The 24,197-nt window shown below is 43.9% G+C and overlaps 1 protein-coding gene across 1 annotated transcript in view; it reads right to left on the bottom strand.

Annotated features, from left to right (window-relative positions):
• The window catches only part of bahcc1b (BAH domain and coiled-coil containing 1b), a 53,858-nt gene extending 46,682 nt beyond the window's left edge, over positions 1 to 7,176 (bottom strand). Inside the window, 4 exon segments of the mRNA XM_070851828.1 lie at positions 3,332 to 3,510; positions 3,512 to 3,575; positions 3,578 to 3,663; positions 7,099 to 7,176. Of these exon segments, the coding sequence (XP_070707929.1) occupies positions 3,332 to 3,510; positions 3,512 to 3,575; positions 3,578 to 3,614 (280 nt within the window). The 5' untranslated portion in view covers positions 3,615 to 3,663; positions 7,099 to 7,176.
• Positions 7,177 to 24,197: the final 17,021 nt, after the last annotated feature.

Below are 24,197 nucleotides of genomic sequence, written 5' to 3'. Positions count from 1 at the left end.
GTTTATTACTTTTTGAAAGCACAAAACACAAGCCGCTTAAGAGAGAAACCCTTTGAGGACAGTGTGTGTTTGTTTGTGTGTGTGCAGCTGTGCATGTGTGCACGCATGTAACATGAATGTAGGCTCTTTCAGTCTGTATTACTGGGTCACACACACACACACACACACGCACACACTCCCTCACACATACACAGCATGTAAACAAAAACCGTCTGCTGTCTGGGAAGTAACACACCTGTTCAATGACAAGCTCTGCCACGCCCTCCATAATACTGCACACCTGTGCTACTGCAGGCTAAACCTAACCTTAATCACACACACACACACACACACACACACACACACACACACACACACACTTGCACAACTACTGCCCAGGGGCTAACATCACAGCAAAGGGAAGAAAGAGAGGGAGCGAGAGACTGTAATAAAAGCAAAGCAGTGAAACAGGGAGGGGAACGAGAGCAAGACAGAGAGAGACAAAGGCTTTCCCACTGCTCCTATCAGTAATCTAAACGCCTGTGTAATATCATTGTGGGGTTTTATCAAATGGGGGCTGAGTCTTATGGCGTTGGTATGCGGCTGTCATTCCATCACCTTGTCAAGCGCGACCATATTCAAGCAGACACCATGCTGATCTAAATAAGAGGCTTCAGCAAATTGATGGATTGCAGGTTTTCCGGGATGTGAAAAAAACACTGGGAATGAGGAGGTTTTTTTTTTTTACTTTGAATTTCTGTAAGTGATACACCCAGTTTGGTCTTGTAAGAAAGTAAAAAATATGTGTGTATATATATGTGTGAGTCTCTTTCCAAAGATCTGAAACAACCCCCTCCATCATAACCCCCCCGCCCCCCCCTTCCATCCGCCCTGGTATGGCCAACCCCACATCATATCTACCCCCTGTGCCGAGGCCCTGGGCCAGGCATACAGCTTTCTGAATCTCTAAGGGGGGCAAGCACAAAGGTAACCCCCATCCTAACCTCCCTGCAAACACACACACACACTCATACCCCAACCCCCATCCCAAAACAACAATCCTCTATGCCCATCATGTCAGTCAAAACCCCATCAGGGACATGCATGGAGAGTCTGGATATCTGGAATCTCAATACAGTGTCATGCACCTTGAGACCCAGTGAGAGGCCCTCTTGAATATATTTCAATAGCATTATCACCCCGCATTACTACGCTTTTTCCCCCTTTCAACATTACAGAATCATTTTTAAATTGGACCATAATACATGTCATCGAGCAGCAGTATCAGCCAAAGTGGAGGATAATCTTTTTAAATCGTTATGCAAGTCAGACTTGTGTTTGTTAAAGCAAACCTCACCAGCAGTTATAGGTGTAAATGCCAAATGGCCATGTTTTTGGTAAAAAAAAATCATTTAAGTCAAATTTAAAGGAGACGTGCTGCTCAATTGTCTCATGAAATATGTAAAATGTTTTATCAATATAGAATAAATTGTACTGTATGAATTATTGTGTAATATATTTAAATATTGAATAATGTAGAAGTGGAATTATGTAAATTATCTAATGTGTGTCACATGTAATACATACATGTTTTGCAGGATAATACATTTTGTGCACATTACATTTACAATTACACATTTATCAGACATATAGACTATTAAATAAATCATACCTTAGAATATATTTGAAAAATTCCTAAATCATAAAAAAATGCTAAATACAAAATTTGCACTGTTACATAACCTACATGTATTGAAAATTGATTATACAAAATAAAAGCATATATATATATATATTGTACACACACACTACAGTTAAAGGCGAGTACACATTACAGAAAACTACTCATTTGCTTTTACGTTTAGAGTAATTAAGAATATTTTTGAAGGCAAAACAAGCTGATAAAATTATTATAGTTGTTAATCAGGCTTTCTCCATGAGAAGCAGCCAAGCCCAGAGCCAGGACTCCACACACACTAAATGTCAAACTGGTTCATCTCGTGTTTCTGCAAACAGAGCGTCGAGTTTAATGCGTTCGCCGGAAAAATTATGTATTTTGCTCAAAATTTAACGAGTTAAAATTCCGGACTGGACGTCTGCGTCGGTTTGGCTGTTGTGTAAAACTAATGAATATGCAAATAAGTGGAGACAGAGGATCTGTGGATCCTAAACACAACAGACGACATCATTCATAGGCCCGAGTCTCAACGTCTATTTAAAGAAGCCGCTCGCTGCATTTGCAAATGATAATTAATGAGATTTCTCATCGGGCACGTTTACGTTCATCCAGTTAGTCCAACACTGTATGATTTCGAGCAGAGGCTTTCTTTCTTTCTCTCTCTCTCTCTCTCTCTCTCCCTCTCTCTCACCCCCCCCCCCCCCCCCCCCTCCTCTACACACAGACTACACCTTCCCACCCCCACCCGCCCCCCTCCCTATTGAGACAGGATACCAAAGCTACTTGTTAAATCTAATGCATGCACTGTCAACCCATTCGCACCCCGTCACGTCCCCGCTCAATATAGAAACCGGATTTTCTGGTATTACCCGCACCTCTATTAGCCAGAGCTCCCCTCCACCCCCACCACCACTGCGACCCCCAGTTTGTGACCAGTACAAACCAGCATGTGCCCCGAACCCAGCAGCACCAAACCACCAGGCTCCTGGAGCCGCAGCAACAGTGGAAATAAGGGACGCGCTCTGCTAATGGCTTTAATTTATTGTTTAATGGGAAATATAAGCAGTGGAATTACCCAATTCTAATTAATTACTTCAAATGGCAATGATTAGCACTTTACTAATTGACGAAACCATATAAATCTTTGACAAGATTATGCTTCTGGAAACGCCTAATAATCCCTGAGTGATAAAAGGGAATAATCCCAGAATATGTCTAAAATCATGAGAGGTTCTACGTGTACATGAAAACAGGGAGATACATCGTACATTTAAAGTTAATCTAATTTGTCAAAGAAGCCAAGTTTCTTTAAGAGGGAAATTTCCAACCATGATCCACTTTTGCTTTTACACGAGACTGAAACACTAAACTGAGAAATTCTATTTGTTTTCATGTGTGTCACACACACACACACACACACACAGATCAGCTATGTTTCATTAAATCAAGCAACACATAAAAAGGTCTTTAAGATGCATGTGCATTTTTGCTCATTTCTAAATGCCCACAAGGTCTGAAAAAATTTCCCTTCACAGTTAATTCCAGTTCGTCCCAAAGAGCTTCCCAAGTTTGTAATATGGAGAACATATGCTTCACACAAAAGAGAGTAGCTGATTTTTATAAAAACCACACTTGCCTTTCATATGCATAAAAAGAGCTGCGTTCACAACTGACCTGAGTGCGGACCCATGGAGAGGTGGGATGAGTAGTATTTCCCGGGCTGGAAGTGAGCGGGGTGCTGCACGGAGCCGTGGCCGCCTGGCGCCATCCGAGACGCGGCGCTGTGAACCAACGCGCTCCGCTCCGTCAGGAGGTGGTGCGGAGGAGCGAAATCTCGGCTTTCCATCCCGGTGAGAACCGATAAATCCCAAATCCAAAGTAAAATCCGGAGGCACCGAAGGTCTCAGGCACCCAGATGCAAATAATCCCTTTTATGAACTTCGGGCTCGCCTCGCATTGAGCGGAGTTTTGGCTTTGCAGGGTAGAAACTGAGTCCCCGTCATGTCCTACAAAAGAGAGAGCAGGAGACACGTCAAAGCGCTGACAATAATGAGCCAACCAGGGATGTAGAGCTGAAGAAAAGGCTGAACAGAGAGACAGTCGCTGTTCGTGTTTAGACAAACAGCCACTATTTGTAAAAGCAATTCAAAATTCACTATAAAAACGTTTTTAGAAAACTACATTTACATATTATTCTCCTATCTGTTCTCTCCAGGTTTCATTTGACGATGATTTATGCCGGCCCAGGAAGGTGCGTAAAGTCTGTCCCGCAGATAAAAAATGTGGTTAAACTGAGTTTATGTGGATTTATCCTGCTCTACATCGTTGGCCCCAACAGAGGAGTCTTCGCCTCCCCCCTTCCTCCTCCTCCTCCTCCTCATCCTGTGACCAAACACGATGCAAATAACGCACACGGGAGCTTTCTTTATCAGCGAAAAGAATGGAAAGGAAAGGGGGAGATTTGGCTCAGGTACAAACAAGTGGTGCATATACAGTACAAGAGTTCACAGCGGTAAAAAGCCTTTCTCGATGAAGGACGAGTTGTTAAGTCTTTAGACTTAACAAGGACGGGCCATAAACAAGCTGGACCTCGGGGGCTCTTGCACTAAAATATGAAGAAAACCATTTGCACAGCACTTCTGAGCAGGGACGCACAAAAGCGACTAAAATCCCCAACCTTAGCGTCCCCATAGTGCCCCAAACAGCAACAAAACAGGCGTTTCTGTTTTAATTATCGTTGTTTATGTAAATTAAGTTTGATTTCTGCCCTCATTCAGTTGTCATAAAATCTGACCCACTGCGCACACTTTTAACATGTGGTTGTGTCACTTCAGAGGACAGGATATTCTTAATTTCAAATTCAAAAGGGGGCAATGGAACATGGGATTGATATAAAATCCAGTAGCCACACACACACACACATACACACACACATCCCTGCCTTGGATCAATAGTGTTTGATGTACAGCTTTTATAAATTAAAAGTGACTTTACTGATCGTTGCTTTTTTTATGTATTTCCCAAACTTGCTTCACTTTTAATGTTTGCCTTTTTACAGTTAGCACCATTTTAACCACGAGTCTTATTTGTAGTGTTGCTCATTAATGAAAACGGCGATGAAACAGCTATTTCTATCAAGTCCTACCGAGTCAGCAGCAGTGGCCCTCGCCTCCTGGCAATGGCAAACACCATGCACCTCTGCTACATATACAGTATGTGTAGGCTACACTGTAATCACAAACACAAATCAAATCACCTTTATGCTCCAGTGCGGAAGAGCGGGGCAATAAACAGTGAAATAGACTAGGAATCATGGACTTTATATGTATGCCTTATAGCCTGGGTCATTTACTTAAATAGGGCTCCATGTGACGCTCAGAAAAGGAGAGCTGGGTGCCTGCGTTCGCCAAACACACCTCAACAGTCCATCTATTAGGCCTTTCAATGCATGGCACGTCCATCTAGCGCTCTGTAGATGCTGATAGCACCTCCCAGGAATCAACGATAAAGGAACAAAGAAAATATCAAATGCTCTGGTGGACAAGGGGCTTTATGAAGTGCATAAGAATATAGGCTGCCTGAGCTCAGATATTCAAGTCTCCTTTGCGCACACACACACACACACACACAAACTCTCCCTCACACAAGCTGCTCAAGGACTCCAACTTTCAGGAATTGTGTTTAGGGAGAGAAAAAAAAATCTGCAAAGTTCTGCAGCTCTGACAGAGCCTGCAAATGCGTGAGAGTGTGTGCTGTACGTAGAAACACCCCCATTGCATAAAATATCCAATGCATGCAGATATCCAAATGCTTCCCAAAAAGAATATTTGGCTTAAAGTGCAAGCACATTTAAATATTTAAATTTCTCCTTTGTTTGTGAGAACCGCGTTATCATTTTTTGACCACATCTAGTCGACAGCAAAAGGAAAAATGAGGGTAGAAAAGGACAGAACGCAGGCTGCTGCAAGCGCACTGGGAAGGCAAAATGGACTCTCTCCTGTCCCCCAGGCTGTGAGAAACAATGGCCCTTCTCTACGGGACATCAATCATAAACCACTCTCGTCTGACATTTGTCTATACATTTTTAAATTTTCAGGCCGTAAACATACGTCCTTGGTGTTTACATTCCACGTCAACAGAGAGCCACTCAGGCTACATTTAACAACCTGAATCTAAATCCAATGTTATCGCACGCCACGCAAACAAAACGACGTGAACAGATCGCGCGTAACAGTTTGGGGGAAATGATCATTTGGATCTACTGTAGTGTGTGTGTGTGTGTGTGTGTGTGTGTGTATCTACGTGGAAGGGTTCAGACTTCCTTCCACTTCATGCAGACTCCCCGAAACAGCATACACACCTCTCGAAGACGCACACACACACACACACACCTCCCAAACACGCACACACCTCCACCATCGCTGCACTGTAAAGGGTCAAACTATCATGAGACAAATCACCGTCTACAAAAGTAACCAACACTGGTCAAAACAACACTGGGTGAACTTGGCACAAAGGCCAGCAGATCCGCACACAATTGTGGATTTCAGATCCTCCGTGCAGTTTTTCTTTACAACTAAAAATGTGCGTTTTTGCTGTTTGAACAGAAATCTGTTAAATCATAAATGTGTGCTCCTTTGAACAAAAGATAAAAAAGGGCATTCAGCTCATTTTCAGAGGCCAGCTCGTTGCCTTCAACAATTTTGCAATAAAGTAAAGTCACGAAGCATTACCTGGACACTAAATCCGGAAATGCAGAGGCCGGCTAAACAGGAGAGACAAGCCCGGCCGAGCCGAAGACAGCCCGGCGTCTGCACAGCCCTCATACCGAGGGGGGGATGCAGGGAGCACTGCAGTTTGCTATTAACTGCCCTCCCTCTCTCTCCCAACACACACACACACACACACACACACTCACAATAGGAAACTAACAAAGAATAATCCACAATTTATAATCTATAAAACTACAGGCGTGAGGAGGCGCGCTGAAAAGCGAGTGGTTTTGAATAGTGCTCTGAATGAATTGGAAACACACAGAGTAATGTGGCTGTGAGGAGAGGTCAAATCAAAAAGTGACACACATATCGCCCACAGCTCAGCCCTCCACACTGGACAGGAGAGAAAACATCCGAAATAAATCCCTCTAAATGCTGTAAACTCGTGAGATGTGTTGCTTTAATGCCAGTATTATAATTAGTGAATGAGGGATGAGGGATTATTATTCTGTAAGGCAGCAGAGTCACATGAGCTTTACTATTTGCCCCTCTAAAGGTATGACAGCGAATAATAGCGGAATAATTGGAATAATAGAAGAATCTCCATTTAAATAAAATGCTGAATTTAAATCATCCTCTCGTGCATGCAGCGCTTCAACTAAAATCGGCATTCAGTACAAGCGGTAAAGATGATAAAACACGGCTCTAAAATAATTTTCTACTTACTGGTAAGTTATATCCACTGCGTCGCGAGGAGGGTATAATGAAAGAAAAAGTACAAAAATATTCAAAGTGAAAATCCCCGAGTCGCAGAGGTGAAACATGTGGGATTGATTACATCCTATGCTGCTGCAGACTGTGCTGTGCAGTCAGTTGAGGTATGGGAGAGACGCATCGTAGAAGTTCAGGCTTGTAGTGAATCGAGGCTCGTTCATGCAGCCGGAGACTCAGACACGCCGAGAGGAGGAGGAGGAGGAGGAGGAGGAGGAGGATGGAGGGCTGTGTGTGCGCGGGGAGGGGTGAGCGCGCAGGCCTATTGGTTTGAGAACGACAATGTGAAAGCGTGCCCGTGAGGCGCCCCCCCCCCCCCCCCCCCCCTCCCCTCCTCACCCCACCCTACCCCTCTTCTACACCTCACCCTCTCACCCCCACACCCACCCCCTTCGACGGTAAACACACGCTGTTATTGGCTGCCGCTCCCAGCCAATGAGGGAGCCGCCGGAGCCGCGGAGCGAAACGGCGGGCGTTTGATTTGCAGCCCTCGGCGCACTGCGTGCACAAGCAAATGCGAGGAGACAGGCGGCACAGTTCGGTGCTGTTCAGAGTGCAGAGAGGAGAGGAACTGGAGCCGTGCAGCGCTGCCTGCACTTTGTGATCAGTGGTGGAGAGCAAACAGCATCTAGCCTATTCTGTGTGATCCCACTGCAGTTCAGTTCAAATGCTGCATGTGCTCTGAGTGTATCGTTATTTTGCTCTGTGACAGCGATGATGTGATAGTTTTATTGATGCTCCTTTAGGGAAATCCGCTTTTTCTCTCGCCCCGCTGCATGTGTTTTGCTAAATAAATCCTTATTTGCAGAATCTGTGTCTGATTTATTGAACATGTAGGCTCCGTTTGCAGAGCAAAACATTTGGCACACATATGCACAACCGCATTAAGATAAGAGAGGTTTAGGGCCTATAGTAGATAGGCGCAAAGTTAAATGTAGGTTTGATGTAGAAAATGTGTCCACTGGGATGAATCAGCCACTGTTGTGTATCAGCTCACTAAAGATTACTTTATATACATAAAGTAATCTGTCATTTAAAAAAAACATTAGAAAGGGCACTTGAATAGAGGCGGGCTGTTATGGAGAAAGGGTTAATAAAGTTGTTTTATCTTTATGTGCATTTGGGGGGAAGGTTTAGAAGAGTTGCACATAAATTCAACCAACATGGGCTATATTCAGTATTTTCTATTTTATGGCTGTATGCCTGTTTACCTGTCTCCGTCACACACACACACACGCACACACACTCACATACACACTCACATACACGCTCACACACAAGGCAAATTGAATCACTGCGTAATTTGAAAGCATTACTGTCCCCGGGGTTAGCCTTGCGCACGGTTCACTAATTTAGCCAATTAAAAGTGGAAGGATATGGGCTTGTGTGTTTCCATGTCGAAATATATGAGCTGCTATAGGCTAATATTCTAGTCCAGGTTTGTTTATACGTGCAGACAAAGGGTTAAAACTCGGGGCTTGAGCCCTGCGAGGCTCCTGATTGGCTGGCTCGTTGCCAGAGTGCTGTCAATCACCGAGTGTAAACAAGGCTCTGATTGGCTGCTGGCCAGTCCGCACTGGGCTGCCTGAAAAAAGCAATTACTGCCCCTGTGGTTTCAAGGCGGCCCCGCGCTGAACGATGAAAGGAGATAAGGAGGGGCGGTTTCAAGGCGCCCCCCACGGCGAACCCCGTTGGCCCCAGAGCAAAAGGAGAGTCAAGAGTGACTAAATCAAAGGGAATACGGTAAAAGGGGGGAAATTACACGTTGTATTAAATGTAGAGACGAGATTCGCGGAATGGTGCAATAACAACTTAGTGTTTAGAAAATGGAGGAAAGAACAGCAACAAGAACCGGAAAACAGCTATTGCGCTGCTTCGAGGGAGCTCGTTTTTTTTACTAAACACGAAGAGAGAAAAGTTTTTGCCGACGAAGGACACGGTGGGGAAAGAGCCACGGGTCTGTTGAAAAACAAAATTATAAGACTTTCTCTCCTAAATGTTAAAAGAGCAAAAGGTATTTGGGTCGGCGGGTCTCGGCTTTTGTTGAACTGCTGAGCCTAAAATGTTGACGAAAACTTTTTCTTTTATTGCCAGCTGTTCAATAATTAAGCGGACATTTCCGCTTTTTACGCTTCACTCTACGGTAGGTCAGTTATAATAATAGATTAGATTATTAATGGTTTCCTGACATAGCAAGTAACCAATATATTATGTACATTTAAAAATAAAGATTATAAATAGAATATAATAGATTTTTTTATATATATATATGACCTACCATATATAATGGCACAAAGAAGCAAATAAGCAACAATAGAGAAACAATAAACTAACTATCAATATACAATAATATCAATACTTATTGGTTATGCTATAATACCAATAATATATACAATACACACACTAACACACACACACACATATATATATATATATATATATATATATATATATATATATATATATATATATATATATATATATATATATATATATATATATATATGCCCCTTGTCTATTTTCTGGGGAGGGGGTTTATTTGGGAGTCTTTCTTCAAATCAGAAACGCAGCAGCAACAATTAAATCATGTGGCTGCATGAATGTGTCTTTTAGCTGAACTTGTCCAGAGCTGACAACAGTGAACGTGCACCTCATAAAGTACATGAAGACTGTTCCCACTGATGTCTCCTTACATTAAAACAGAGACTCGGTCCCCTGCTCTGGTCCAGCCCCCAACAAAACACGCCGGACAAAGGAGACCAAGCCGGTGTGCAGCCGTTAGATAGCTCATAAAGTGTGTGCCAGGCAGAAAACGAGACTTTCATCTATACGGTGAAATTAATTGAAACATATATAATTCAAATCAAATATCGCCAAAGCGAGCAGATTTATCGCGTCTGTAATTAGATAATCGTTACCCTCTTTTCCCATTTACATAGCAGCCTGCATTCCAAAGCCCTGCGCTCTCCAATGGGCTTCAGCCACCACGTGTCCACACACACACACACACATACACACACGCACACACACGCACACACACAGCTCAACGCGCAGGGGCTCCAGTATACAGAAAGCTCAAACCCAGTAATATTCTACAGACTTTCACAGTCGATATGTTAATGCCAGCAGGGCACCCGTGAGTTATCATTATGCATTAGAGACTAAGATGACAACAAAAAAAAAACCTTTGTGGAGTTGTGAAACTCTAAACTGGTGCTGGACGTCCATCATAATGTGTGTGCTATGAACTTATTTGTGGAGCCTCCATAAGGAAAAACATGTGCATCAATCATTGCAGTAAGTTAGTGCTTCACTTTTGCTGAATCCAGCTGCTTGTTGTTCTGTCAGAAGAGGGCAGAGTATGCGGATACGGCCCGTACAGTAATCTGACTACATACATATTTATTTTGACATGACTTAGTTTCCCTGTTCTGTCCCCCAACAGTGTTGCCCTCAGCACTAATGACAGAGGGACAATAAAGAATCCTGTTCCGCAGCTCACAAAAGGGGTCCGGCACTTAAAACAGAAATCTGCATTTAATTTATTTAGTGACAAGGAAAAGCCTTTTAAAGCTTGATTTTTATTGGTTCTTTTTCACTTAAAAAGGTGGGGGTTGGGTGTGTGTGTGTAGAGAGAGAAAGAGAGAGAGAGAGAGAGAGAGAGAGAGAGAGAGAGAGAGAGAGAGAGAGAGAGAGAGAGAGAGAAAGCATAACACACACACACACACACACACACACACAGCCTCTTCTGGTCCGTGTGCCAGCGCGAGCTACCCTATACTGTGGGGGGGTGGGGGGTGGGGTGCGCGGATAATTAAGGCGGATTGACTGATTGCTCTTGAAACAGACCGGTCCTGCGCGCGGATTGTCCTCGAGCAATGAAGCGTTCCTGACTGACACTTTCCACCTTCCCTTCTTCGCTTCCTTCTTCTTTTTTTTTTTTTTTTACTCCCCCATTTCTTCCCTCACACTAGACCGGTCTGCGAGACTCTTCCTCCCCCGGCGAGGAGCCACACATCTCGGCCGCTTTTCTAGTCGTCCAGCCGAGGGTTTCTCTCAGCTCTGTCTGTGCATGACGTGTGTCACCACTGCACGAATAGAAAATTAATTAAATAATTAAACAAATAAATGAATCACGCAAATATCATTTAGTTCAGGAGGGTTCATCTCAGGTTTTGATGCTTTTGCTTCCACCTGCATGCTTCACAAACCATATTATTGTGCCACCTGAGAAAAGTGTTGCTTCTGTGAACATTAACTCTGCTGCAACTTCACCTCTTGAGGAGTTATGTCTCCGTTTTTTGGTTTTGTTTTTTATTTTTTAAAAAAAGGGTGAATTAGCTATTTTACGCACACCAAAAAGTGCGTAAAGTGCATTTAAAGTGGGTGCTACACCCTCCACTGCATCCAAACATTAATTGAATTCACTTTTGAACGTCTAAATAAGACCACGTGGGGAAAAAAAAAAACATAATTCAGAGTCAACGGGAGGCACGTTGGCGAGGCTGGTTTTAAATGAGGTCCAAATGGAGAGTTGCCTCCACCGGAAGACGCTCCATACAGGGTAACCGTCCTATTCTCTCCAGATAACTCTTAAATGATGCGAATTTCCAAACAGGGCCGCTCACCAGGGAGACAGGCTATCTAAAGGTGCTGCACCCCCATGAGACAATAGAGCCATGGGCCTATTAGGGGCCAAAGCATGCGAAATGTAGCTCTGCCAAGCTTTTGGGCTATGTTATGAAAAACAGGGCTATTCTGTGCGCTCTGTACGATGTGGGTACAACCCCCTTTTCCCCCCTTTATGATGGCCAAACACACAGTAAATATCAACCTCAACAAACAACAATGGCATCCATAACCGCTCAGAAGAAGAAGAGAAAGAAGGAGAAGAAGGAGACATGATGGAGTCAGAAGTTGACTGGACACAAAAAAAAAACAACGTGACCTTTTCCTCTCAGTGTGCGCAGGACAGATGCTGCTCACACTGACAGACAGACAGACCAGGGGAGGAGCTCGGGCCTCGCAACGGGTCATGAAAAGTGAAATTGTTTGCATGGTGCGTAAAATGTTCTGCCTTCGCGATCAAAACCCTTTAAAAGACCTAAATCAGGGGAAGCTGGTAAAGCCTCGAGTCTTCAGACATCTTTAGATCAAGGCGATAGGAGGAGAAGAAGAAGAAGATGATGATGGTGATGATGGTGACGGAGGGAATAGCTCGGCCACCAAATTAGTGTCTGTCACACAGTCATATATCCGCCTGTAAGCGCCACCAGGCCTGTATGGATGAGATGACAGCGCCAGCATCTATTTATAGGCCATCAAAACACGCAGGTGGAGGCTTTAATTATCATTACCATTTGAACATAAACAGCCATATAGCGTGCCGTCCTGCTCGTGTCTGCGCTGCGAGCTTCACGTGTAGTTTATGTTCAGACAGGGGAGGAGGATCTTGTCTTAACAGTCAGAGAAATGTTGATATCATACAGGCACATAATGGGATTAAATACATCGCGTGCCGGACGTGTGACGCACCCGGTGGAGCCTCATTTTGTGTATTTGTCTCCTCTAAAATTTCACTTCCTGCTCTGCCGGAATGTGTATAGTCATACGCATAAACTTCCATGAAAATGAAAGACATCTTTGTTTTTCTTTGTTTTCCTCAGTTGCTCCAAGCACCGAGATCATAAAACATATAGACCGCTGTTCGAAGAGAAAACACTTTAAATGGAAAAAGTCAGAAATTGTTAATGATGGCGTGAAACTGCGCATGTCCAGTCCGAGCTGTGGGGTCAAAAGGTCAGCTGACCTTCTGCAATTCATCACTCAAAATTTCAGGTAATGCAATTGATCCTTTCAACAAGGACAAAGACGTATTTTGCGTCAAAGATCTTTGCCTCACTCATTATTTAGCACATGACGTGCTCTATGATGCACCAGCTTCCTGAGGAGAAAAACAAGGATTTCACAAAACTTTCTAAGAAAAAAAAACATTTTTAATATTTCGTCATCTTGTCCTCCTGTTGTTACTCAACCATGTTGACCATACTCTGACCATGTTGTTGGTAAAAGATTGCGCAAAACACCTAATCAGATCACAAGTCTGCATCTGGATCACATCTCAAAACAAAACACAACAGCAACAATATAATGCTGAGTTTATTGATCACAGGAGCCAGAAACACTTAGGAGCCACAATCGGCAGTATTAGACTGAGTTAAACTTTCAAAATAAAATGTTAAAAAAAGTAACTACAATTATGAACTATAAACCAATCATGTTTCCAGTAACCACCGCATGATCCAGAATAAGACTTATTTCATCACATGTATGGTCTACACACAGTAAAAATATTCTAACACAGCTGCAAATTATACATACAATTATTATATCCAATTATATAGCTAGTATACCATCTGTCCACACTACACCCATGAAATCTACTGTACCTTTTAACCTGATTCTTAAATAAAATAAGATAAAATAAAATAAGCACAAACTCTCAATAAGTGTGTGTTTGAGCGATGGGACTAAGAAGTAAAGCAGGTGTTTAATATAGACCCCCCCCCCCTACACTGGACACTGTAGCATAACATAAATACCAGGACGTTTATTTTCTTTTCTGCAGCGAAAGTGCTAATGTGTACATTCAGATGCAAACATCAGGGACGCTTCTTCTGATGTTTGACTCCAGGAAGTAACCACAGTAATTCATAAATCTGACAAAAATTAAATAAATACATAAATGAAGTTTTTACCTGTTAGTGTTAAAACAAGGGTATTAATAATGTGTCTATAAGGTGGGGGTTTTGTTGAGAAAGAAAAAAAAAAAAAAAGTGGAAAAAAAAAAAACTCCATCAGGATCTAATTGGAGGACTCATCATCTGCGTTACATCTGTTTTTATTGCCACTATTTTATGCCAGAAATGAGAAATGTGACCTGAAAAAAGACGTGTGTCATCTCGCATGGATGGCTACATGGCCAACGGTGCTGCCAAAAGCTCTAGATGTGTGTGTGTGTGTGTGTGTGTGTGTGTGTGTGTGTGTGTGTGTGTGTGTGTGTGTGTGTGTGTGTGTGTGAGGGAGAGAGAGGCAGATCAACAGCAACTCAGTATCCTTATACAGTGTTACCGTGTAACTTAATATAACACAAGCAAGCCTGACAAACTATAACACCCAACTGTGGAGCCGATCAACTAAAGGGAACCACACTTTACATGGTTGAATCACCCTGTCTGTGTCTGTGTCTGTGTCTGTGTGTGTGTGTGTGTGTGTGTGTGTGTGTGTGTCTGTGTTTGTGTTTGTGTTTGTGTGTGTGTGTGCGCGCCAGTATATTGGCACATGCCCCCCCCCCCAGAGGCCCCAACTGATAAACCTTCTTACATTAACTGCGCACTCAATGTCCATGGAGAGATATCGAGATTTTCGATAAAGTCTGAAGCGTAAAATATGGATTACGCAAACTTTTTCGCGTGTTTTAATCGTAAAGAAGAAACAAGACCAGACTGCGCTGTAACCCCCATCTAAACAGGCAAATAAATAAATAAACTGCCAAGTACATTTTCTCTTAAACACACACTGGACCCCGGAGCCACGACTCAAAATACGCCTGACATTTAAAAAAATAAAAAATAAAAAATCTGACAAATCAAAATCAAGCGCAGCGTCAAAACTCCGCGAGATTACGGCGAATGATAATAATTATTATTTTTTTTAAAGTCCTCGCTGACTAAATTACACTCACGTGATAAAACATATATACAAAACACACCTACCTAGAAAACGACCGTCTCCACAGAGCACATCATTGTATTTATGGATAAAAAAAAAAAATTCTTTCTTCCTCCTAAAAACCTCTGGCAACTCAGGGAAAAAAAAAGCCTGCTCTTACAAGCTTCATCCAAAACTACGCGCCTTCAAATATACAGACAGACTTAAATAGCGCTCCGCTTCCTTGCGAGTTCTGCTGAATTTATCCACCGAGGGGTTTTCCCGACTACAAGCTCTGGATCCGGTGGATGCGAGTCTCCGTGAAGCTGTATAATAGCAAATTTATGTCTGGATGACGCGTCCCCTCTCTCCCACAATGGAGCTGCAGCGCTGACATTAAACAGAAAATTGATGGAGAAACTCTCGCTCTGTCCCTCTCTTTCCCATGCACTCTCTCTCTCACTCTCTCTCTCTCTCTCTCTCGTCTTGTCTAGGAGAGCAGAAGGCAGCTTTCTTGCATTTTCAGTTTATTCAGGGGAGGGGGCAGAGGTACATCATCAAGCATGCATGTGAGTTACACACCAGGAGTACACCCACTCCTATCCCCACCAACAAAGATATAACCTACAAGTAGCTTTCACACACCTTTACGCACCAAGACACACACACTCCCTCTCTCTCTCACATACACACACACTTTTTTTCCGACCAGTATTGTTTTATTTGCATATGTGATTGTGCTGAACCCGAATGTGTGCATGTAGGAGGTAGAGGAGGAGGAAAAGAGGCCCATCACTCCTCCACACACAGCTCTCTCATAAAATGAGATTTGACCGAATTGCCAAAGTTTTATCGAAGTGAGCAACGAGGTTTTGGATAATCACTCATCTGTCTGTGTCTATAAGGCAGGCCGGACTCAACCGCTCAGTTTTATTTGTGGAGTAGTTCAAGTCTGGCATGAAAAGGAGCCATCAGCTCTTCTCTGGAAATCCAGTTGATATTTGTTTATAGTGGCGGTTGTTTGCCGAATTACAGCCCTAATTGCCGCCTGGAGGTCACCGTTTACCCACCTTTTTAAAATGCACCGGTAGCTACATCAATGTCTGCTATATATAGCTGCTCTCCTGAGTTTCAGAGGCATTTAGCTCTGAGGATGACTGGCCGGCCGGCCGGCGCAGGCAAACACCGCCGTGCACACACGGCTTCAGTTGTAAGAGCGCTATAAACATTTAGCACAGGCGTTAAAGAGTCCACGGCATTTCTGCGCGTCTCGCCCCGCAGGCTTTGATCAGGTCCAAACGGTCTAGACAAAGTTGTGCGTAAAAGTGAATTTATCTCCCGCTCTCGCTGCACAGGAAGGGAGCTCATCCCGCTTCGTTGAGTCGCTCTGGATTAAAGAGACAAAGAAATGATTGCAATCAATGGTGCAGTAAAAACAGACACAAACACAGTTTCCATTCGGGAGGGCGTTTTACTGAAGATGCGTAAAACAATGAGTCGCAAATTGGAGATGAACGCGGAAGAAGCGGAGAGTCTTTCGAGCTGCGGCTTGGAAATAATTGCAGAAACGCGGCGGTTGTTTGAGTCTTCTTCCCTCCTTCCCAAACGGGACCTCAGCCTCGGCTTTCTCCTCTTCTCCCCCTGCCGCCCCCGCTGGCTGCCCCCGTGGGTCACCGCTTCAGGAGCACCACGTCACCACGTTAACCCCTGCATCGCCGCGCCCGGGACAGAAGCGGGGCCGAGAGCCCTATGGGGGTGTGCAGGGGGAGAGAGGAGGAGGAGGGGGCCCAGATTGGAGTGCGGGGACCTCCAGGCACCCCGAAGGGCGGGTCCAGGAGGTCTTCGGCAAAATGAGGAACAGGTTTCTTTCAATTTATTTCAATTCGGTGGAAATTCACCCTTCTGCAGCCTAATATTAGAATAACTGCTGTAATTAGTCTGCACGGGCTTACTCACTGCTCCTATCTCTCTTCATACATGAGAAACTACAAATTTAAAATGAAAGCTATTTCAAATCTTAATGAAGTCAAACAACATTGTAGAAAAGTTAAACCCACCCAACAAATCTCAATTTTCTCATCTATGCAACATTGTCAGAATATAAAAATAAAAGTATTGCTGCTGTGATTGCTGGTGAATACAGACAAAAAACATCAAAATAATTCAAATGTCCCAATGGCACTATAAGCTCACAACACAAATCTAAGCCTAGAGACATCCGTGGGTATGTTATGTGTTTAGGGGGTCACTGGACTGTGACATCAGACGTTTCCATCAAACAAGAAATATGCTTTACCAGCCCCAACAGGCAAATCCACTTAAACAAACACTCCAAAGTTCAAGTTAAGTAATTCTGTTTTTCCAAAGCATTAACTATAACCTCATCACAGTGTTGAAAAACAGAAACTATCCTCAAGACCAAAAGCAACAATGCCTTCATAAATCCATCCAGTATGGTTTTGGCTTTGCCTTTGAAAGGATTTATGGGAAAGGGAAGTGGGAGGGTCACGGCAGACCACACCCACTCAGGAACCTGACCTTTGTCTCTGTGATTTCCCACTGTTGCATTGTGGGTTTTGCAGTTAGTCTGGACACAATGACAATGATATTTTCATCTTATTGCTCTTATTTTGATTCTGATTTATCACGTTGTGTTCTCTCTTAAATGACCACCTACTTTAATTGAAATTCCAAAACATTTACAGAACTTTTACATGCACGTGTGACACTTCCTGTCTTATTTCTATCACTTAAAAGGACTATTTTACTGAATATGTCCCAACCTGGACAACCAATAGAATCATCACAAGCTCTTTGTCCCATCTTATAAAGCCTTATAATCATAAATTCTCCTGGAAAATATTCAAGAATCTACCCTGTTTCCTTCTTTGCAAACGTGTTGTGTTTCTGTGGTTGGATTATAAATCATTTTTGAGGAATACATAATATGAGAAACATATGTTACTTTAAAATACATTTAAACGGCTCCTTTCTCCTTTGTTTCTCACGGAATGGCTTCGCTAAATTGGAAATGTGTCTGAATTCCTCAGCGAGACCTCATGGAAACTCTGCTGTTTACTTCCTGTCATATTTGTGACGCCCCTGGTAATCGTCTTTCAACCCAAGTTTTGGCTGCACATACAAACCGGCCTTAGACCGAACAGTTTAATAGATGCCATCCATGCACTCACTCATCCATCTACTTCAGCTCCGATGAAGGACAATTCTGTTGCCTTCGAACCATTGCCTGCGGCCTGAAATGCGACCCTTCCCTTCCTCATTAGAATGATCCCAAACAAGGCCAGTCTACAGCTGAACCCCTGGCCAGCCGGGGCTCTCTCCGCTCCACACTCTGCTTGTGTTGGGTAAACACACCTCAATGAGATACTATCAGAGGTGTCAGGTGGTTTTCCCCCTGGATTCCTTCACATAGAGTGGGTTATATACCGTACATAGCACCTGTTGGAACAAAGTTAGGTCTCATGGTGTTAAAAACATCCCTGTTTCGTCAACAGAAGCTGTCCTTTGCTTTGGGAGCATGAACGTCTTTGAATAGTGCCATATTCTAAGTTGTTTATCAAAATGTCACACTGTAGTAAATACATTTACACGGGAAACATTTGTAATATCCATTACAAAACAACAGCAGCTGCAGAAAGGACAATACTTGTCCTTTAGAACATTTGGTGTGTGTGTGTTTCCGACAAGCTTTTAAGCCGATCATAATGTCTTACACATATGGCGGTATTGATAAACGTGGACAAATGTTTGAGATTTCCTCCCTAGATGTGATGCTTCTCATTTGCTGTGGTGTAATACAGTTGCCTCACTCTTAACCCTGTTCGGCTCGCCTGCTGCATGTGTGTGTGTGTGTGGACCTCTGATATTTGAGTGCATGTGTGTGTGACACAGCTGCAGTAGGTTAAGAATCAGATGCTAAACCTGTTTCTGGTTCCAATTTGAGGCCAGCTCCTCTTTGGCAAATGGAAAACACTTCAAGGTGCCACCGGACCTGAAGATGGTGCCGGTTTCTGCAGTTTACATGGTCATGCGAGTTTTGGAGAACGGACGTCGTTTTCCCCCCAGAGGCAAGTGCACTGCACACACACACACACACACACACACACACACACACACACACACTGGCCTGCACAGAAATGCGCACACATCAATGCACTTCTTCAAGTTTATAGAGGCCCAGTGACCCCATAGGTGAGCACAGCTGCATAACTGAGATAGCCACAAAAGGGTGAGCTAAGAGAGCAAAGCATCCTGGGATATGACTTCTTGCCAAAGCACTAAATTCTTTCATCTTTGCTCTCATATTGTAATGCATATCAGTCATAAAAGAGTGTTACATCAGTGGACACACAGTGGTGCCTTTATCTTGAATCTGCCATGTAGGTCTTCGTCTCTCTCTATGAATTATGGCATGTATGCATATTCTATGAAGCAGCATTAAACCACAGTGTACTGAAGTGACAAACAGAGACATCTCTTAAACGTCATGAGAGGCCATTCACCCCTCCATGCCACCGTCCATCCATCCTCTTCTCTCTAAGCTTTTTTTTTTTTTTATTGCAGCTGCTAATGCAGCAGCCAGAGCAGAAACAAAGCTAGCTTTGTGACCCCCCCTCCCGTCCTCGCTGTCTGCTGACGCGTTCGCTTGTTCCCCATGTCACCCCCTAGCCCTTGTTCCCCTTCCAATCTTTCACTAAAAACTTCTTTTCTTCCTTTTATAATTTTTACCCCCCTTCACCCCACATCTGCAGAAGCATCACGCGGCCTGGCATGGCCGGCCCGGAGAGTCATGTGATCCCTGCAGTGGCTGTTGCCTGGGAGAAGAAAAGGGAAGTGTGTGTGTCAGAACCCTCTTTTGGCCCATCTGGGAGGTAAGAGGTCACCTCAACACAGATCCATTAAGATCAAGCCACAAAATGGTCGACTCACTCTTACTCCTTTGCTGTCTTTTTTAATGTTTTTAATGCCATCATTCCTGTCTTCAGTGCTTTTTGGCCTCTGGTCTGACCCAAATGTCTCTCCTTGACAGTGATTTAAGACACAAAGATGTAACTGGTAAATCTAAACATCACCAGAATATCAGGCGCTTCGCCACAACAAGGCCCAGAGCTGGACACTGACTGAGGAATAAGCACCGCATTCTGTCCGTTCCCTCTTTAAAGCGTGAGAAAGAGTGCAAGTGTCATGCCTTGTAAGTGTGAAATTAGCAAAGGATGAAACTGCTGAGCTTTAAGGCACTCAAGACAACACAGGAGGATTTTGTTTCCATCGCTGACATTTTCATGTTGGGGTAGAGGCGAATTAGATAATCAGATCTAAGGATTCGACTGGTTAAAACACCCACAGGAACTTTGAACCAACTTGATTGCTTCCATGGTTATAGTTAAAAAATGCAAATGGACTAATGTTGTAAAAAAAAAATTTTAACCAATAAGAAGCTAATCAACAACAGAGTGTCCACAGCTAACACAGTCCACATTTGACCAATTTTTTTTATAAAAATCAAAATTTGTTTCACAGTTTGTGTGTTTTAATGCAAGTTTTATACAACAGGAGATATTTGTGTGCAGACTGAAACAGGAGGAAACCCTCACACATTGAGCCCACTGTCAGTGCTATTGAGGTCAGCGCAGGTGCAGTGGCTGTAATGCAACCGTAAGCTGATGCTGCTACAGGTGTAGCACCAGGAAGTGTGGGTGCATTGTAGTCCACTGACAAAGCTCCTTCATCGACCGCAGTCATCCTCTCCAACAACAATAGCTCATGTGTGCACCCTCCGTTGATCATGGGACTGAGCGAGCGTGGCGATGCCAGAGGCTGAGGAATGGGTGGAAAATTTGCGAGGATTTACTGAGCTGGCGAAAAGAGGACCGAGTAACATTTGGAAATAGAAAAGGGATAGTTTATGGCTTCATAGTTGGTATAATCATAATTGTCCTGTGTTCTGTTTAATTTTAACCAAATGTGGATCTAAGAAAACCCTGAATGGCTTTGGTTTGGAGCTCATTCATTTACACAAAGCCATTTGCTTGTTTTTGACTATACTAAGGAATAAAAAAGATAAAAAAAAATAATTGACATATGCAATAGAAGTATGTAGAGAGACTTTGCACAATATACTATAGATGTGCACACACACACACACACACACACACACACACACAGCCTCCCCCTGCACAACTGCCATCTCTTCACCACCCCTCTCTCCTCTAATACCCCACGTCTATAAAGACAGATATGTTTATGTGGCACGTTGTGGAGGACTTTACGTGAAGCACATACATTAAAACATCCATCTTACCTGGATGAAAATATTCCACCTCTCCGACCCTCCCCCCTCCCTCTCCGTCTCTTCTCCCTCAGCCGGATATCGTCAGCAACAAGTGGCCTCTTCCCCAGATGAATTTTTACATCCACGGTAATGCAGCCTGCTCCTGACATGTAGCAAATGGTGGGTGGGTGGGGAGGGGTGGGGTGGTGTTTCATTGACTGCGCTCGGGGTGACAGGTATACATGGAGGAAGTGGGTTTATTGTTCAGAAAAAACTATAACAAGTGCATGCACACATGCTTGCACCTAAACACACGACACATCCACTTTGAGGCTTTTCCATCTTGCTTTTCTCTGCCTCCCCCCCTCTCTCCTCTTGATCAACCTGAGTGAGCGGGCTGCTCAAATAAAATTTTAGTGCCGTGGTAATGTTGCGGAGCAGCATGGCGCCACAGCTAATGGGGGATCATATCTACGTCCCGATTCCTGCAACAACCAGCTCCACGTTAAAACCCCAGCGCCTGTCATCATCTTGCGCGCTTGGCACGGGATACACCAGGCCCCAGAAGTTCAAATGTCCTCACATAAAATGAAAATAGAATTACAACAATGTGATATTTCTATGTTATAGAGGTTATAAAAGGAAGGTGGAAAAACAGCCAGCGAGAGTGCTTGGAGGGTTTCTTCCACTGTTGTGGAGGAAAGGTTGGTCACAGTGGTTGTGTGGTTTGTGAAATCCCCTTGCATGGCTTGATTTAATTTAGGAAGCACAGCACCAGGAGGAGAAAATACCAAACTTAAACAAATAAAAACACTTGCTAATTAATGTCCAATTGCTGTATGTTGGATTTTTGTTTTCTGCTGGGTGTCCCTGCTCAGACAAGCAGGGTGTATTATGGTGTAAATGGTCTGCAGACAAACTCAAAGTGTCTAAATGTTTTATCAAACTAGAGGCCTGCAAGTGAAAGTGTGTGTGTGTGTGTACATCATGTGAGCAGAGCATTATTAGGCCTTTCTGGGGAGTTATCCATTAATTCGAGGTTAAAGTCCATTTGCATCTAGACAAAAGGGACATGGGCCATCCATCTCCACGCGGAAGGGAAGGGGGTAACGGAGGGAGGAAAAGGGGGGAGGGGGGACGTGTGTGTGCGTGTGTGTTGTGCACGCTCGTGTGTGCGCATGTGAGGGAGGTGAACCGTCCTTTTGCAGATAAATCTGTTGCCCTCAGGGGTGCGTTTACATAGGTGAGGACTGACTGTTCTCCAAGCCCAGAGTGATTTATCTGAAAATACCACCAGTAACCACACACACACACACCTAAAGCACTGCTCTGAATCAATTCCTTCACATTGATGAAGCAGCCTATTTCACTTCCAGTCTGTGTGTGTGTGTGCGTGTGTGTGCGTGTGTGCAGATAAACTCACAGCTGCACACTTGCACATATGCAAGCAAACACTAATGTACACAAACAGAGGAGTATAACACACACACACACACACACACACACACACACACACAGCTCAACAGATCCATAGCCTACCATATATTTACTAAAAACATAGGACCAAAATCTATATTTGAAAGAGGATAAAAGTTGATTTCGTTTTGCAGAGGATTTTTTTTTTTTTTTTAACCGCAGCTGCAAACTCATCCTGCTTGTAGATCCTCCCTCACACACCCACAGAAAGGATTTCCTAGCAATGATTATAATGCGTGCGCGCGCACACACAAACACACAGATATACGCACACAAGCTCAAAGCGCTGGGGCTCCCTCCAGCTATCAGCGTGGGCTTCCCCCTCCTTCTCCTCCTCCTCCTCCTCCTCCTCCTCCTCCTCTTCTCCCTCGCTGCCGCTCCGCCGTGGAGAGAGAGAGAGAGAGAGAGAGCGAGAGAGAGAGAGAGATCCCCTTTTCTCAGCTCTCCCCTGGAAGCCCCAGCTGCTGGCTAGACTGCGCGGTTACACGGGCTGCCTGCCTGCTTGCGAACCGGAATGGCGGCGTGTGGATGTGGAGACTGTTCGTCCTGCGCTAAAGCGGCCACGGAGCGAAAGACTGTATGGAGACGAAAAGAAGAGGAGGAAGAGTGTGTGTGCGCACGCAGCGGCTCATTTTAACGCGAAAGTCGAGGAAGAAACGGGAAACAGCTCCGTGTTTTCGAAGATGGGGGATGGGGAAGCTTGGAGAGCCACGGAAGCCCCGAGAAGTGCGCTTTTTATTCGGTGCGTAACGACACGGCGCGTCTCTCCGACGGTTGTACCGACGTGTTGGTGGGGGAGGGAGGGAGGGGTGGGGAAGGGAGTCGACGTGTGAGGCTCTACCGGCGAATACCGGGGACGGTTTTATATCCAGATACTACAACCGACACGGGAGGAGAGGCTGCAGCCCCATTGCGCGTAACACGATGCACTTGGCACGCCCCCCACCTGCCCCCCCGCTCCCTCCTTCTCCTCCTCCTCCACATTGACAGGGAGGCGTTTGCTGCAGGGCGCCATTTTCAAAAGCCTTCTTTGCATATGAGATTTATTTTGCTGCAGGAGGGCTGCAGCCGTCCCGCCGTCTCATGTTACACATATCTGCACAGAAAGAAAACGGACCGAAGAGGACGAAAACAGGGAAACTGGACAAAACGTGTCATCTATTCTTTTTTTTAAAGATGTTTTTCAATGCTGTTGTTGTTGCAAAGGTGAGAAATTTTCTAATTAATTTTGTGTTCATTTATCAAGAACAAGTACACGCAGCTGTAGGTCAGTAGGCGATGTTGTTATTGTTTGTTCCACTTATATTTCATTTGAGTTGGCAATAAAAATTGTTTACACTATATACAAAAGCAAAAATCGATTACCGTTAATAATTAGTCTCTAATTACGCAATAAAAAATATACTCATCTTACACATAAAATTAGTTACATTTGCTTAAAAGACAGTAGGTTGCGCGAACTGTAATTAAAATTTCGTTCTAAACATAATTTAATTTAAATATAATATTGCATTAATTTATTTGAAATATTAGAACCTGTCTGGCTGTTTTCAGCTTTATTTAAAATCTGCTTGAA

Source organism: Pempheris klunzingeri, chromosome 20 (assembly GCF_042242105.1).
Source record: "Pempheris klunzingeri isolate RE-2024b chromosome 20, fPemKlu1.hap1, whole genome shotgun sequence".
Lineage (NCBI taxonomy): Eukaryota > Metazoa > Chordata > Actinopteri > Acropomatiformes > Pempheridae > Pempheris > Pempheris klunzingeri.
This window is presented reverse-complemented; position numbering and strand designations above follow the sequence as displayed.